The sequence below is a fragment of the Phoxinus phoxinus genome (genome assembly GCF_949152265.1).
Source record: "Phoxinus phoxinus genome assembly, chromosome: 14".
NCBI classification, from domain to species: Eukaryota; Metazoa; Chordata; class Actinopteri; order Cypriniformes; family Leuciscidae; genus Phoxinus; species Phoxinus phoxinus.
Window position 1 is genome coordinate 31,486,467 of NC_136889.1, and position 18,843 is coordinate 31,505,309.

The 18,843-nt window shown below is 39.0% G+C and overlaps 1 protein-coding gene across 1 annotated transcript in view; it reads right to left on the reverse strand.

The window, feature by feature from the left end:
• Positions 1 to 17,144: 17,144 nt before the first annotated feature.
• The window catches only part of plpp4 (phospholipid phosphatase 4), a 106,975-nt gene continuing 105,276 nt past the window's right edge, over positions 17,145 to 18,843 (reverse strand). Inside the window, exon 7 of the mRNA XM_079634728.1 lies at positions 17,145 to 17,830. Coding sequence (XP_079490854.1) covers positions 17,619 to 17,830 — 212 coding nt within the window. The 3' untranslated portion in view covers positions 17,145 to 17,618. The remainder of the gene's footprint in view (positions 17,831 to 18,843) is intronic.

The window sequence follows — 18,843 nt, forward strand, 5'->3', positions numbered from 1 at the left end:
TTCTTTTTATTCTTTATTTTATTGTCATTATTATAGGGTATAGATGTAGAATATAGAATATAGATGTAGAAAAATAATAATAATGATAATAATAAAGCAGTGGTTCTCTGCCCCGAACAGGCACATTCTGGCTGTGTCCGAAAACGCCCCCAATACCATATTAGTAGTGGTGTCCGAAACCATAGTGGACATTATTATGTGCAATCATTCAATCTCACAATGCACTGCAATAGAACAATCGAAACCGATGTACGCTCAATGGCTAGAGAATACCCATAATGCACTGTGAGAATTGCTCACCAAATGAATTCCCGCGTCTGACAAGATGGCACCATCCATCGATTTTCCAAACCGCTGGTCCAATGTGCAACTTTCCAACTTTCTTTTAATTGATTTGAGGTTTATACATAGTTTTCATGACAGAGTTCAAGATAAATCTATTAATTTTACTACTGGAGCTGCCAGTTTGCTAAGTGTCAAATAATTATTAAACAGCAAGCACAAACTATGCAAAAGTAGCAGCACTTGCGGCGCACTCAGCGTCCGAATTCACTCACTCGTTTCTCAAGTGGACTATGATAAATGCTTGCTTGATGCATGCAACATTTCATCTGTAACTAAATTCTAAATGTTAGCTAGATTATTTTCATTACCTGCCTAGCGATGTGTGTTTATGCTGAAATATAATTAAATAATGGTTTGTATTTTGATAAACATCTATTGCAGGGTTCCTCAAATCCACATCTGAGGCACTGCCCTGAAGAGTTTAGTTCCACCCCAATCAAACACACTTGAGGAAGCTAATCAAAGTCTTCAGAGTTACTAGAAGATTACAGGCAGGTGTGTTTGATCAGGGTTTGAGACAAACTCTGCAGGACAGTGGCTCTCCATGGCCGTATTTGAGGAACCCTGATCTATCGCTATTATGTGCAGTGAGTTGGCTCACGTGATTGGCTCTGTGCTTCAGAAAATCTGTTAAGGGAACATATTGCATTGATGCTCCCTGGTTTTCACGGTGCATTGTGGGAATTTTTAGGGAGCAAACATTTCAGTGCAATGGTAGGATTTTGCAGTTGAGACAGGCCTTAAAATGGCAGACTCCCTGATGCCCTGACTACTGAACTAGGGAGCTGATTGAGACGCACCCTAATTCTGAGAAGGGAGCAGTTTTGGGTAAGTTACTCTAAAAAAGTAATTAATTGCTGGCTACTAATTACATTTTCAACAGTGTATTTAGATTACTGTACTAATTCTCTAAAAAGTATCAAGAGTATAAAATTTGAGTAATACTTTCTGCACGGTCACAGAAAGTACGGGTTCTGCACGGTCCTGTACTTTCTGGACGGCCCGTTTTCACTGTTGCGCTTTTCCGGACGGCCCGTTTTCACTGTTGCACAGCGGTTTCCTGCCTGAGTGAATTGCGTTTGTTGCTCTGTATAGCTTTGTTTTTGTCACGTTCGGTTGCAGCGGAGAGGAAGCAGGATCTAGGTGCAGCAGTCTTTATTCAGAAACAAACTCAAATCACACTCAAGAACAGGAATACTAGGAACAGAACAATCAACCTTAAACCTACATGGATAGACAACTAGAAAGGATTGCGCAGGCTTACAAAGGTAAACAGGGGAGCTAACGAGATAATAGACGAGACACACCTGAACAGAAAACTCTAATCAAATCAGTAACTATGGAGACGAACAGGTGGGAAACGAGGATGACTGAACTAATAGAAAATAGGGAGAAGCCAACTAGAAACACAACACAATGAAAACCAATTGGAAACAGAACATACATGTGACATGAACGACGGTTCATGGGGCCAGGGAGGCGATGACGGTTCAGGGGGTCAGGGAGGCGATGGCGGTTCAGGGGGTCAGGGAGGCGATGGCGGTTCAGGGGGTCAGGGAGGCGATGGCGGTTCATGGGGCCAGGGAGGCGATGGCGGTTCATGGGGCCAGGGAGGCGATGGCGGTTCAGGGGCCAGGGAGGCGATGGCGGTTCATGGGGCAAGGGAGGCGATGGCGGTTCAGGGGGCCAGGGAGGCGATGGCGGTTCAGGGGCCAGGGAGGCACAGACAGTTCAGGGGGCCAGGGAGGCGATGGCGGTTCAGGGGGTCAGGGAGGCGATGGCGGTTCAGGGGGCCAGGGAGACGATGACGGTTCAGGGGGTCAGGGAGGCACAGACAGTTCAGGGGGCCAGGGAGGCGATGACGGTTCAGGGGGCCAGGGAGGCGATGACGGTTCAGGGGGCCAGGGAGGCGATGACGGTTCAGGGGGCCAGGGAGGCGATGGCTGTTCATGGGGCCAGGGAGGCGATGACGGTTCAGGGGGCCAGGGAGGCGATGGCGGTTCAGGGGGCCAGGGAGGCGATGGCGGCCAGGGAGGCACCAACAGTTCAGGGGGCCAGGGACGCACAGACAGTTTAGGGGGCCAGGGAGGAGCAGACGGTTCAGGGGGCCAGGGAGGAGCAGACAGTTCAGGGGGTCAGGGAGGCGATGGCGGCCAGGGAGGCACCAACAGTTCAGGGGGCCAGGGAGGCACCAACAGTTCAGGGGGCCAGGGAGGCACAGACGGTTTAGGGGGCCAGGGAGGAGCAGACGGTTCAGGGGGCCAGGGAGGCGATGGCGGCCAGGGAGGCGATGGCGGCCAGGGAGGCGATGGCGGCCAGGGAGGCGATGGCGGCCAGGGAGGCACCAACAGTTCAGGGGGCCAGGGAGGCACCAACAGTTCAGGGGGCCAGGGAGGCACAGACGGTTTAGGGGGCCAGGGAGGAGCAGATGGTTCAGGGGGTCAGTGAGGCGATGGCGGCCAGGGAGGCACCGACAGTTCAGGGGGGCCAGGGAGGCACAGACTGTTTAGGGGGCCGGCCTCTTGATCAGAGGGTCCACCTTTAATTATCAATCAACTGTTCTAATTGATCAGGGTGAAATCAATAATTTGTTAAATTCTGTAATGACCATTTAGGATTTAACACGATCATGTAATGCTTTATTTGTATACATAAACTGTGTGTCATGTTGCCTAGCTGAACTGTGCAGCATTCATTGTGCAGTGTTGTGTGTAAATGCATTAAAGAAAAGAAAGATTTATATTTATTGATATTGCTACCCTTATTGTATTAACAATTTAAAAATGTCAAATTCATTCTGGATTTGGATTTTTGGTTTGCACAAAATGTTGAACGTACAGCAATGTACGAAATGTTCTATATGGCAATGCTTTCAATAAAAAAAAAAGTATTCAAGGACAACCAGATCTCGACAGTAAAGTCATTGACAAATGAAAGATTGCCATGCATCTTTTCTTTTAAGGGAACATCACTGGTAAGTCAAGATGATAATTCAGATGGGTTCCTGATTGGCTTTAGTTAAAGTGCACCATTCATTATATTGTAACTCATTTATGAATTTGAAGATACATTTTTCTTGATATAAAATGACTTGGAATGTTTGTGGAGGGTTTGGCAACTGATTTATTGCCCCACTGAAAATAAACTGTCACAGACACTTCCATAGCTTCACTTGACGCTGCATCAGTAGCTAAAACCATGGGAACTCCTCCAAGTTGAGTGGATTATCTGAAGTTCATAGAAACACACAAGTCATTGGCTGATGATGCTGACACTGCCCTTCGGGGCACTATCACCAGTGCTTTATAACGAGTGAGTGAGGACAGACACGGTAACTGTGTGAAGCGCCTGGGGATTTCTCATGCTCAAGGAGCACTCAAAAGTACTTCTGATTAAGTACACTGTGAAAACTTTCAAGTTAAAGTGCTTTACTGTCAGCTTGCCTTCGTTTTGAAGAAAGAAGGGAGATCGGTCACTCCCTGTGACTGTTTTTTTTTTACGTTCTCAAGGCGCCTCATGAGATAGGGCTCTGGGGATACAATGTTGAGCTCTCTCTCGAAACAATATTCAATCCAGGGTTCATATAATGCTGGGTACAATGTTTTTTTTCCCCCGTGAATTTCCTGTGAAAATCATTCCAAACACTATCATCGCAATTTCTTCCTGCATATCTTGCTGTAAGCCGCGCTATATTGGTCCAATGGGGGTTTCCAATAGCACGGGGAAGGTTTCTTGCGCGTTCCGTCTTTCCAGCATCTCAAAGTAATTTGGGTTAAATGCAATACATTTCTCATATGTATTTACTCGTTATTTCATCTGACTCCATAAATGAAAGGTTTTGATAATATATATGCATCACTAAAAGTGAGCGAATGTTTGATTTTTACTTTTAGACTATTAAATGAACAAGTTCAAAATCAGTTTGAATAATCAAATGTAACAATTTATTAAATCAGGTATCAGGTCAATTGTATAATCAATTCAAAGATAATCAATTTAAAACATGAATAAAAAGAAGAGATGCGAACCCAACCTGATGCAAATACATGAGGCTGGAAGTCTCGGTCACTCCCAGCCATCACGGGCCAGTCTAGATACAGAAAGCGCCCCGATTCCTCTGCCGCATTCCATTAAATAGCCAAAACCTCTTTTAACATGTTAACAATGGGAATTTACATTCGGAGTTGACACCTTTTATAGGGGTAGGAGACCATTTGCCTAGAGACAACCTTCCTTTGTGTGTCAGTTTCTCTAAACTTCTCAAAACCTGATTTCTTTTTGTTTAACTAAGTTGGAAATGAGACATTTGTACCACTCACTCCGAGACATTTTAAATGATACTAAACATAATAATCATTCATATTAAACCACATATATATTCTTGTGTGAGTCTTTAGGCGTGAGAGGGAGTGAGACTGTATGGGGGAGGTCAGATGTTATTTCCAGCAAGGTCCTTTGTTTCATAGACCAGTCTATCTCTCCAACCAGTTTCTCCAGCCTTACAGAGCTTATTCTGAAGTCTCGCGAGATTTTGTGAGATTTCCTGTGTTCACAGAGACTCTGTGCTGTCTTGGCACACCACACACTATAGGAGCAAAACGGTTAAATCTAGGATTATTTGTGCTCATGTTTGTGAACATTTTGAAAATCTTATAAGATGTAAAAAATATGTTGGTGTGTACCCAGCATAAGGTATGCAATCGATTCTCCTCTGGACTAATAGAATAGATCCCAACAACCACAAACACAGAGATTAGGCATTTGCCTCGTAGATGCTCACTACACACCACTGGTTTTGTCTTAGGAAACATAACAGGAGCTATATAGCTAAGAGGAACTAGTATCTCTCTTTAGCTTGCAACTGTAGGTTGTGCAATTTTGTCACTGTGAGGGAAAACAAAGTAGAGCAGAGCAGCACACACTCCACCTCAATTAAAGGCCATGTCTGCCTGCACTGGGAGATGCTGAAAGCTCTGAATGGGACGAGAGAGGCTGAAATGGATACTGAAGCGTGACTCATACACACAGATCTTTGCTCATAAGACCACTTCAGTTTCCATTAAACTTCAGGCTTTGTAGTACGTTTGAACACTTGTTCCTTTTTTGTCCTCTGGATACAAACTGAACTCCTTTAAATGGACCGGTGGGACATGGCCATCGATTGACAGAATACCACTGAAGACTGTGGCACAATTCATGTAAATTATTCAGTCCACATCTTTAAAACAGGCAAACTTTATCCTGAATTGAAGGTAATAATGTTACTGGAAGACTTTTCATCTTTGGTATACATGCTGCCAAAATAACCACACACACAAAAAGGACTCAAAATACTAAGTTTTACTTAAAAAGAACTGATCAAGGTGATTAAGTGTGTAATTTATGATCCATTAGTGGCATCAAATGGAATTGCAAATTAATTTATTTTTCCTGAAGTGTAATAAACCAAATAAACCACAAACCACCTTACTTTTAGGAAGGTTTCACTGCAGTGTTCACTGATTCTTGTTGAAGTTCACCCCGCAACATCAAACACACACAAAACTCGCATATGAGAGAAGTTTGAGGTATGATGACATAATATTCTTATGTAAATAAATATTATAAATTACCATACTTGTGTAATCCGCAAATCCATAATATTTTGTAAAATGGAATAAAATCAAGAATCTGTGATTTGTTAATTCTCTTTAACCTTTATTTAACTGACAAAAGTGCAAAGAGAAGATTTTCAAAGTTTCCATGGATCAACTTAAGTGTATTTTGCAAATATAAACTAATTTAGATTGTGTTGGCTCCGGCACACTCCACACCAGCTGGGGCAGAGGCATGTTTACCACCGTGTCACATCACCTTAACTTTTAATTACATTTTTTATATGTTTGGGAATTGAGGAAACTAAGTGCAGTTTTGCAAGTAGAATTTTTGCCCAATCTTGTCTGATACAAGACAGCTGTTCAACAGTCTGTGGTCATCGTTGTCTGATTCTCCTTTTCATAATGGGCCATAAATTTTCAGTAAGAGACAGATCTGGACTGCAGGCCAGCAGTCAAGCACATCCGTTCTCTGGTGGTGTGGAGTGTCTAGAGACCGCTCTGTTGCAGCATGTGCTGAATCAGGCCTGGCATGGTCTTGCTTCCCAGAAAAGATGTCATCTCGATGGCAGTAATGTCTCTGTACAATCCCAATATGTGCCTCGACGTCAATGATACCTTCACACATGCAAGTCACCCATGCTGTTTGCACTGAGGCACCACCGTACCATGCCAGATGTTTGCACCTGTCACTGATTAAAGTCTGGGTGGTGCTTTTCGTCTTTGGGACCGAGAACTCAGTCAGTTTTTCCCAAAGATAAGCTGAAACTTGGATCAACTGACCACAGCACATGTTTCTACTGTTTTGGATCATCTGAGAGGAGCTCGGGCCTTGAGAACTTGCCGGCATCTCTGCATAGAACTGATGTATAGCTTTCTCCTCGAATAACAGAGATTCAAGTGCCATTTCTTGATGCAGCGTCAGACTGTGTTAAGTTAAAACGGTTTTCCAAAGTACTCCCGAGCCCATGTGGCTACAGTATATTTAACACAGTAGCATGACGGTTTGTCATGCAATGCCATCTGAGGGCTCAAAGGTCATGCACATTCAACAGAGGTCTCCTGCCTTGCCCTACACAGACTGAGATTTCTCTGGATTTCATGATTCTTTCTACAATATTATGTATGGTACATTTACATTTATGCATTTGGTAGACGCTTTTATCCCGCATGAAATTTGGCGCAAAGTGGTGAGCCATGACCCATCTTTGCTTGCAAAGATTTAGGGCCAGATGTATGTACATTTGCGAACGCAGCGTTACAGTTTTTTACGATCGCTATGACAGTTTTTTCAATACATTTAACAAGTTTCCTAAACTCTTAACGCACCAACACACCTAAAACACACAATTGGCAAAGCGGTTAATTTCATGCACAAAATCACACACTGTAAACTAAACTCCAAAACTCATTTTTAAAATACAATAATACACTAACACAATACACTATGTCTAACAAAACACTGCAAACATGTTTCAAAATCAAATAATTATTCAAAACACTAACACATGTTCTCTTCCAACAGGAACATTTAGTCAATCATAACACAATGACAAAAAAAACACTAACATCAGCTGAATTTACAGAAACTGCATTATTTTATGTGTCAGGTCTGCCCTTATACCATAGACAGTATATTGTATTGAATATAAAATTTTCTCTACATTTTTGTTTTGTTGAGTTTAGTAAATGCATGCATTTATTTTCTTTTGCTGCAGAAATTCAATACAAAAAAGTAATGACCATCTCAGAGTAGCTTTATGTACAGTTTATGGAAAAAAAAAAGACAGAGACAGAATTGCTGCAGTAAAAACTTTATTTGCAAAAGAACATTACTGCAAGATATACCTCTCCCTTGTCCTGTACTCGTCTTCCTCTCCCTCGTGTAGGCATTTTTCTTTCTTTCTTTCTTTCTTTCTTTCTTTCTTTCTTTCTTTCTTTCTTTCTTTCTTTCTTTCTTTCTTTCTTTCTATCTTGTTGATATTGTTCCTTTTCCACACAAGATCAGCCTAGAGTCCTCTTTTATAACATATGGTCATGCGATTGAAAAACTCAACACCTGAGTGTAATTCCTTGGATATCAGCTGTAATTTATATATTTGCATAACTTCAATAAGCTGTTTCTCAGTAGCAATGGAATAAAATACAGGGAATATATTTGTGTTTCAATTCACAATATGACCCGCTGTTCACTTTGACTTTAGCCTATATTAGTTAGGTTTAGAACATGATGTTATCTGTTCTGACATACAGTGTGAAAGCATTCGTAAATTTGGCAGTAAAATTAATTTTTTTTGGTATTGGTTGAGCTTGTGTGTAAAAGAAGTTCAAGCATTTTAAATTTGTGTTAACTGTATGCATTTTGTGTCAAAGCAACAAGAAATGTGTTAATTGTATAGCCTACAAAGACTGATGTTGTGCTAACCGTGTTAAGAGTTTAGGAAACTTGTTAAATGTATTGAAAAAACTGTCATAGCGATTGTAAAAAACTGTAATAGCGCCATGGTCAAGACGCAGAAAGCGCTTGATGTGAAACCGCAGTGTGTGTGTTATGTACCAAACCTGCAGTTCATCAGGTAATCAGCGCCTGTCCCCATTCACTATACCGTAAATTACGCATATTTAAACGTGCAATTGAATGGGCCTCCTCCTCTCTTTGCGATATTCCCACTGCTGATGCTATGACTGTTTGAAATTATCCTGATGCCAATAATTGTAATGTAGTGAGGATTTTTACAACTGCTGGAATGGAATGTGAACGCTGAGTCGGAGATTCGATGCCATCTTTGATTTCGTCCAGTAACCGTAATATTGCGTAGCTGCTTAATCTGTAACGCTTAATGGAAACGAAATGTTTTCACTCAACTAAAAAAGTGTGATTCTTGTGGCAAAAATCTTTTCAGCTCATCTCCTTAGCCTGTGTCTTCGTCTTACTCGGATTACTGCTGACATTTCACCAGGAGGCAAATACAGGAAACCCGCTTCCTAAGTTACACCTGCTTTTAAGAGGCGGAGAATTTTCAGCGCAAAATAGAGGCGCGCTTTCACCGGCTTTTTCTGTACATAACGCCGAATACATAATTAGGCATAGTTTACGCTTCCCCTTCCATCTCTTTATGTGACACTCCCACTTTCTCTTGACCATCCCATGAATGCATATGCATGACACGAAAAGCGCATTTTGCCATTTTCAGTTCCCGCGACAGGCAGTCTGCGCTTTCATCTCGGTGCGTCCCGTTCGTACATACCTCGCCATGGTTTTATGCACACTTTGCAAAACAAATACCCCTGAAGTGGGCGGAAAAGCGTTAGTACATCTGACCCTCAGACAGTCTTTGGTAGATGCTCCTTTTATACCCAAACACGATACCCTCATATATTACCAGTTCACCTGCTAATTGTGGATGGTTTCAAAACAGTTTAACTGGGATATTCCATAGTCTTTTCACTTTTATTTTGCCTCTGTCCCAACTTTTTTTGAAGTGTGTTAAAGCCATCAAGTAATACTTTGTAATTAATCCATAATTGTAATAGAGATGATAAAATTGGTGTTATATGATCAGATTTTCTTGACCCGGTTAAGAACTCTAGCAGCTGCATTTTGGACTAACAGTAGCTTGTTTATTGAGAATGCAGGACAACAACTTATTAATACCTGTAATGTGTGTGTCATTCACCTTTCATTGTGAGGCACAACCCACCCCTTCAAAGAAATGCTGCATTCATGGACCAGAAGAGTGAGGTCATATGTAGGAATTGTTGACCGCATCACATGACACTGGCCAAAAAAATGAATTTCAATGCTTGTAAATTAAATTCTATACCTAATTTTTAAAGAAAATTCATGTTTTGTCATATATTTGTTATAATAAATAATAAAGTAACTATGTTTCGTCAATGCTCCACATTGTCTGACAAGTGATATAGTGTCCTAAAATACGAAATCATTGTAGTCTATGAATGTACTACTTAATTTAGCTCCAGGATATATGCTAAATCATTGATTTACACCAGATGAGGAGTGTGTGTGTGTGTGTGTGTGTGTGTGTGTGTGTGTGTGTGTGTGTGTGTGTGTGTGTGTGTTAGGGCCATTGCACACTGAGTCCGAAATTCGCATCCGAAATTTTCGCACGTTAAAAAATAAATACGACCTCACGTTATGTCATTCACGCTTGCACACTGCCTCCGAAACTTTCGTCCGTCATAAAAAAAATCGAAACGGGTTCGATTTTCTGCGTTTTTCGCATCCGTAACAAGCAGTTTGAATGGTGCTTTGACAGTTCAGAGCCACCGAATCACGAATACGAAAAAAACGCATACGAAAATTTCGGACTCAGTGTGCAATGGCCTTTACTCTTTATGGCAAAAAATCATTATAACTTCACATGCCTCAGTTAAAGCTGCTCGTGAACCGATCATCTCTTCCTTCTAGTTCATTTATAGCATCAAATAAACATGAATGAAATCAGAAGGAATGTTGTTTTTGTCAGTACACTCCGTTTTTCAAGTTCAAATCCTCCAGCGTTAATCTACTAACTCTCCTGACTGCTTTGTCGGACAAAAATGGCGGATTTGGCTGATGGTAGATTATGATTGGTCAGATTGCTTGTCAATCAAACTCCCTGCGAAGGGTCAATTACTGAAGTTAAACTACAGGAAAATTACTTTTCACTGCAACTTCCAGCTGAAATGAACAGCGAAACGTCAAAAACATAGTCCTTTTCATACTATATTTTGCAATGACCTTAAAACACACATGCATTATTTGTAAACTAATACATTTTCACATTTGCATCACACCAGCTTTTTTGATGTAGCAAACTTGCTTGATGCTCACCTGGTACTGCATTGTACTTGTGATCAAACACGAGTCGCAATACTCAATAGAAGAGCTCAAAGACGTGTAGAAGCAAGCTAGAACTGCATGGTTGCTTCAGCATATGCATTTTATCTCAAGTTTTCTTTTGTTAACCTTGTCCGTTAGGTTTAAGGTTTAGGGTTTTGTGTAGATGTGTGTTATTTTCTATCACAATAAAGCACCAAGTTCATTTCACAACTCTCCAGACATTTCATTTCTGAACTTTAGTGATATGTGCAACAGTCGACTGAACTTAAAACATTGTCAGATTCACATTCATCTGTTTTAGATCAAACTGAACACACCACACTACAAATACAAATGAGCTAACTGCATGGAAAAGGACAATACGGGGTTTTAAATGCATGAACAATCAGGATGACAGAATCAAACTTGTGTGGGTTTGTGATTATTCTCAGTCTTCAAAAACAACAATGTAGCGTTTGGTTGCACATTACTGTAATTAAAAACACATTTAAGAATGTAGTTAAATTAGTAAAAAATGTTTTATGCTGTCATTTGAAAATGTCTGTATCATAATTCTGATATGATGCATCAAAACAAACACTTGAGATGAACACAGAGAAACAAACTCAAGGCCTCTTCAGTGTTTGTTGAAAGAAAAAAATACTGCCTTAAGCACACTTTCTTTTCTTTATTCACTTCTTTGTTTGATTACAATTATTTGTACATGTAAGTATAATCATCAAAATACAATTCAAAGTGCTTTTGAAGCCAGGCATGCTTCTCCATATAAAATGGTTTCTTGTCACGAATGGAATTGGCATGCCGTGTTCAATGACAGTGGAATATTAGAGACTTCATTTCCTCTGTCTAAAAGACAACTATGAAACATTTGTTGGGTATAAAAGAAGGACTTGCCGTAGAAACTAGAACATTCTGATGTCTGCATAAACATGTATTTATGTATTTTGAAAATCTGCAAATACATATAAAAAGATCTTTGCACAACACAAATCACATTATGTACATGACTCAAATTTGTTACTTCTGAAACATTCTCTTTTTTTTTTATGGGTTACAGATCCCAAAGGAAAATGAAGGAAAACATGAAATAATACGATAGATACATTCCACAGCACTAAATGCAAGAATCTCCTATTTAGATGTTAAACCAGTAGATTGTGTTGTTGTACTGGAACACTGTGCATGTTTTAGTTTGTACTAATATTTTCTAACATAGCAGTTGTAAATATATAGATGTACATAGGAGAAAAAAAAAAGATAAGTAACACTGATCTAAAACAATCAATTTGAAGTTCGAATTTTAATATAAGTAACTCATTATTGTCCTATATTTAATCATGGCCATTTTTCTATTTGTTTTGGTAATTTCCGTTCTATTGGGTGTATCTCACACGAAGAAAAAAAAAAAAAGGAAAAATAAAGGATTGTGTACAGCATTAATAAAATACAGATGGTGATACAAGTAATTTGACATTATTTTAAAACACAAATTATCATTTCTGTGTGATGGCAGTGCAACAAACACATGATGTATCAATGCTAAATGCAACTATTTAAAAACAATTTTTATATAATATGTAACTTTATTTAGCACCAAAATATATTCATCACTCTAGACCACTGTTGTTTTTCAATGCTATTTTCATTACATTCAGAACTGGAACATATAAATACAACAATTGTTCTCTAAAATATGAAAATCAGGTATGCCAACCAGAAAAAAAAGAAAAAAAAAGTTTGCATTGCTATTTGTGTTGCCAAACCCTCAGGGAAACGTCCTTTGGATTATGCTTTTGTTCTCCGCTTCCAAAAATAAATCCAGCCAGAAGATGTTTGAAACAAACTTAAACTAATCAATCGTCATCTTTTCCAGAGGAATAACACTGACAAGATATTAAACATGCTGGCCTTGCTACGGAAACACAAAATAGATAGTTTTCACAAGCGTAGCCTTATTTTGTCCTCTGCTACTATTACACAACTACTGAGAAAATACAATATGAGGACGGCTATCAAAGAGATCATTTGATCATTTCCATCTTCATCAAAGTGAATGAAAAGGTGTTCAAAAGTGTTTCATTAAAATTAATGAAACACTTTTGACATTAGCTGAGAATCATTTCTGCAGCAGATGTTGAGGGAATTGAGATGCGTGGGCAGAATCTGCTTCATATTCATATAGATTAATTTTGTGTGTTGGATAGACCAGCTGTGTGATGTTGACCCCACCGAGAGATCCTTGACTCAGTAGTTACATACAAGAAATAATAGTGCATACTGCACACACAATACAATAATTCATCAAGCGTCATACAATCATCTTAATTTGAATTCCAATTTATGTGATTTAATTATGAGTCAAGAATGAGATTTCAATCACAAACATTGTTTATATCACTTTGAGTTACATTCTTCACTAAGGAAGTTCAAGTCGTTTGCATTGCATTATGGGATAATGTATCCCACACAGTGTGCTCTGAATGGATACTGCATATTTTGGCAAACATGGTAGGTCCTCCAGATATTAAATACATACAGAAATGTGTACAGCAGACTGTATACAACCATTGATATCAGGGGATGGCAGATGGGACAGAGTGCTCCAAAAAAGAGGAAAAAACCCGTCCAGGACTGAAGACCTTCATTTTATAATGCGGTGAACACTCCAGTTTTTCAGTTTTTTAGTTCCTCATTAAAAAAAAAAACAATGCTAGATTTCAAATATTTGAAAGTTGCAAAATATGCTGTTCTATATGAGTGTGCATTTTAATAACACTTTGTTAACACAATCGCAGTAAGTCTAATTTGATGTGTATTTTTGCCGATTTTCAACCAGCTTTATATTGTTACAATGTCTGTATGTAAATGTGCAATGTGTAGGCTACTAGTTCTCTGGGAACAAAAACCTCACGTTTATTTGTCAGCAAAACGCATCAGTCAGCGTATTTTTGACAGCTTCTGCACTGTAAAAAAGTCTAACCTCCCCAACTCAAAATTTTCTAGTGACTAGTCACATCTAAATTTTTAAATTGGCCCATGTGAAATTCTGCAAATTTATACAATTAAATTAGCAGAATTTCACTTGGGCCAATTGAAAAATGTAGATGTGACCACCAGTCACTAGAAAATGTTGAGTTGGGAACGTTATAATTTTTTACAGTGTGGACTTTCGTGAAAACTACAGATTATACTTCTGCATGTTTGTATCCTCGCCCGCGGACAGTCGGATCAAAAGAGGGTTATTAAAAAACAGGTATTGTAAGAGTAAGTTTATCACTGAAAACTGTATCGTACTATGTCTCTTTAAACAGCATTATGGTAAAAATGTAACACTATGGCAACAGTTTTCTTACCTGTATGCACTCCCGCTGAATGTTTACTCTTTGAGTTCTTGCAACCAGGAACAAAACAAGTCGACACCGTTATGACTAAAAGTTTGCTAAGAAGTGTTTCCTACTAAAGCAAGGTGGGGATAAGGTCAGGTTTAGACTGTGGTTAAGGGTGTCTATAGCGGACTGGTGGGATTGGCCTTGGACGGCAATGCCTGGTTTATTATGGGAGCTGAAGTTTTCCTACCTATTTGGCAAATGGGAAGACAACAGCAATTTTTCTTTGTTTTCTCTAATCAGGGAGCACCATCATTTTTTTTAAGCCTTTCTACTTCATAGGCAGACGAGTTTTATTGAAATCCCATTTTCCAGTAGTGAGGTACCCTTTAACATATTTTGTTTTCATCTTTATTGACCTTTTTTCATTATTTAAGGATTAGTTAAAAAAATGAATATTCTGTGTTTTTTTTTAAATTTACTCCTCCTTTTGTTTTTTAAAACTTGTATGTTTTTATTTTTTTCGTGGAACCCAATATGGAAAGATTAATTCAAGCGAAAGACCAAAAATATAATTTTATGGTGCTTTTTACCCTTTTGGCTAAATTATGCTGTATTAAAGTGTTGATGAATGGAAAGGACCAACATAAACTCTTCAAAATAATCCTTTTGTGTATGAGCTTTTGTCCTTTTATTCATGGCATGGGTTAGGATGAGATGAGAGAATTTTCATTTTTGGGTGAACTATTCCTTAAAATGGAAAAGGCCAAAGTTATAATCCAATAACACTGGTGGTGATGATGAATTAATGAACTATGGGAACAATTACTGTGAGCTCCTGGTTATTTTGGCAGACTGCTGTGGTGATTACAGAAGTGCTTCATTTTCTCACCATGTTCTCACATTACCTCCTTGTAATCAAGTTTCTAATCATCTCAAGGATATTAAATGTCAGTTCATGAAAATCTGAATGAGGGATGAGTGAGAGAAACTATGAAAAGGGAGATAATGTTCTACCTGGGTCTGTGTGGGTTTCCTTCGGGTGCTCCGGTTTCCCCCACAATCCAAACACATGCAACAAGGATGAATTAGAGATGTGTGTGTGTGTGTGTGTGTGTGTGTGTGTGTGTGTGTGTGTGTGTGTGTGTGTGTGTGTTGTGATGGACTGTCCATCTGTCCACAGTGTTTCTCTGCCTGTGGCGCTGGCATAGACTCCAGCATCCCTACAGAGGATAAGCAGTTTGGAGAATGGATGGATAAAGGTAATAAAACAAACAAACAAAAAATGAACAGATAACGGATCAGGTAAAGATCAAACAGTGGAATAGTTTGATTGGATTGAGAAAACAATACGAGGAGAAAATCAGACAAAAGTACTTTGCTAATATGCACAGTGGCAAACCCATGGTACAGTGGTCAGGCGCTAATACCATGGTATTTTATGATTACAATATTCATATACCATAGTATTTACAAGGTACTTAAAGAAAAACATGGTATTAACATGGCGATGTGTTCAAAAACTGTATTAGTTGTATGCCAGTTAAAAGTGTATGTGGTTTTAAAGATAAAAAGGAAGCATTTTGAATCAGCGTAGGTTGAAGGACACAAAATGAATGAACCTTTAAACTACAGAGGAGGAAAAATAAAGTGTCATATAAAGTGAGTAAAAGAAGAAATGCAGTGAGAGGGAGTGTCTGTGGCGGAGACGCTCAATGTCATGGGTCGATGATCTCTGGACGCTGTGTAGCAGGTCCATTTTTATTGGCAGGTTGCCATGGACAGTTTTACAGCATAATGCGAATAAAATACAACCGAGCAGAAACGAAGTTTGTGAAGTCAGTAAAGACACATTATATCTACACTAGGATGTTGATGCACCACGGCTTAATTTGCAACAACGATTTGAGTCTGTCTACACTGGAATTATAGTAATAATGTTGCAGCTGCATATACAACTGGTTAGAAACTTTGAATTTGTTATATATTTAGACTCCTGAGTCCTGACCAGTACATCAGAGACGTATGATATATGTCCCCAATTTAATATGCCCATTGTATATGTCTTCCTAATCAAACGCAACTCATCAGCTCATTAGAAAAGACTCCCAGCACCTTAATATGTGTGTTAGATACAGTAAGAGAGACATCAAAAACATGTATTGTTGGGGGTACTCCAGGACCAGGATTGGGAACCACTGATATGTGGTAAAAAAAATACTTGGAAAATAGAAGTTCTCAACACTTTGTATTTTGTTTTGGTGGAGGAACAGGATTCAGAACCACTCATATAGCACGTGTGGTCACAGCTGAACTTTTATTTGCTTTTTGCTTTAAACCCGACTCTTTCAATCAGAGTTTGGAATCAGAGCTATCATTTTTCTAATAAATAATTTAAAAATTTAATAATTGCAATGGGGCTTATTCAATCAAAAATTATTATTTTTATAGGGTTAGGGTTAGCTTGGGTTATGGTTAGGTCAGCTTGTTTTAGTGGTTTCAAGATGGATCTTTAGGAGAGGGAATATACCCAAAAATACAGACATTAGATACTGTAGATCTTTTAGCATGTTCCCTTCCATTGTTTTAAAACCAAATCATGCTCCTGGCTATATGCTGCACTTTTAGCATGTTGTAGGTAACTTTATCATACTATATCTTGTCCTTCAACCTTACAAAAAAAGGACTGTGGCAATACCATAGTAGAATGATGATGATATTAAATGGGAATAGCTGGGCTGGGCATTGAATGATTACCATATTATTACACCATAATAATAATAACTTCTAAAACATTCAGTGACCAGAACCTATGGTTTGATCATACTATATGTGAAAAAATTAAAAATAAAATAAAAAAGTCATGCCTTGGTATTATGCTAGTGAGTCTGTTCTTCCATCTAATTCCTCTGTGTCTGGTACACGGTACATGGCAAAGCTACAGAACATGGCACAGTTTTACACGAGCCGTTAACATGCATGCACACCTGCTACTGAATAAACACAAAACAATATAAGGAAACCAGTGCAAATAATGAATTGATGAGTTTATGAATGAAACCTTTTAGAATAAGAATCTCTCAGAGAACCAATTTGCTATTTGGATCATAGGCAGCCCTTACAAAAAGTCTCAGATGGTTATACAAGAGATACCTCAGCATTCTGTTTAATGGCACTGAATGATTACCATTTTTATCTATCATGGTACTCTTTATTACTTGCCATGGTACTTTTTCGGTAGAGAGAGATTCTTGCACCAGGTTCCAACTTGCCAATACTTATAGTCAGTAATTAAATAAAGTGTAACTGATCTGAGAGCAGCAGCTGTAACTCTGCTTAATGATTGGAGGAAGAAGAAGAAGAAGAAAAAGAAGAAGTAGAAAAGCAACTACATGAAATGGGATGGTCCAATTCATTGGAATGTGCAAGTGTCAGTCAAGTGTGGTTCATACCACGTCGGTGTGGTAGGGGGTCAGAGGATTGTGAGCCTCGGTGGGTCTCTATTAGTCATACTGGTCCCTCGGTCATGCCCTCCAGAGGCAGGCTGGTGGCATTATCAGTGGGCAGAGGTTGATCCTGGGAGGTTGGCATGTTGTGGGCGGTCGCTACAGCCAGACTAGCGTATGGCAGGTGGCAGTCTGTGTGGAGGAAGGGTGGGTAGTGCTGCCGATAACAGACGTAGGCAAAGAAGAGGCCGATCACTCCCCCAACAAATGCATCTGTGAGGGACAATTCAAGGTTCACAAAGTAAGAAACAGTTACAATAAATCTCATCCATCCTTACAGCTAGCGATCTAACTGTCTGCCTGTCTTTAACATAATATGTTTTCATTCTTTTATTGTTGTCATTTCCATGAATAATTAACAACAAAAACACAAAGACGATAGGTTGTATTTTATAAGATTTTACAACATTTTAAAATAATGTTTTGCTACTGACCTAAGATTCTGCAGCAAACACAATTCACTAAATGGTTTCTGCCATTTAATGGCACCCTGAGAGAAAGCAGTTACGCACCACCATTAAAAAGAGCTGCAGTGCGCACTGACACACAGTATAACCTGCATATAAACACCTCACAGCTATTTAATTCTCCAAAAGTTCAGTCTAAAATCAAATCAAATGACTGAAACATCATTTTGAGGATGGACTGCCCCTGGAACAGAAGATAGTTTGAAGAATGTCAGTAAACAAACAGTTGATGGATGTATTTTTTTGTCCTACTATGGAAGTCAATGGGGTCCATCAACTGTCCGGTTATCGACATTTTTCAAAATATCTTCTTTTGTGTTCAGCAGAAGAAATAAATTCACACAGGTTTGAAACAAATTGAGGGTGAGTAAATGAGGACAGAATTTTAATTTTGAAGTGAACTATTCCTTTAAATCACTATAAGCTACAGGACAAGCTTGTATGGGTCCACAGCTTGTATTTACTTGGACCAGATTGGACCCATCAAGTTTAATGGTCCATGCCACTATTGTTCAGATTAGTTCTGTTCTACTACCCAGCAGGCCCTAGGGGATAGGTCCATATAAAGGCACACTAATAAGTATCCGCTTGCGGTTGTTTGACTTATATGAGGAGTCTATATGAGGTGACGAGGAAATAAATATAAATAAATAAATAAAATAAAGGTAACACTTTATAATAACTTTCATTAATAAATCTTTAATAAACATGATACAATGCTTAAAAGACTATTAGTTATATATATATATATATATATAT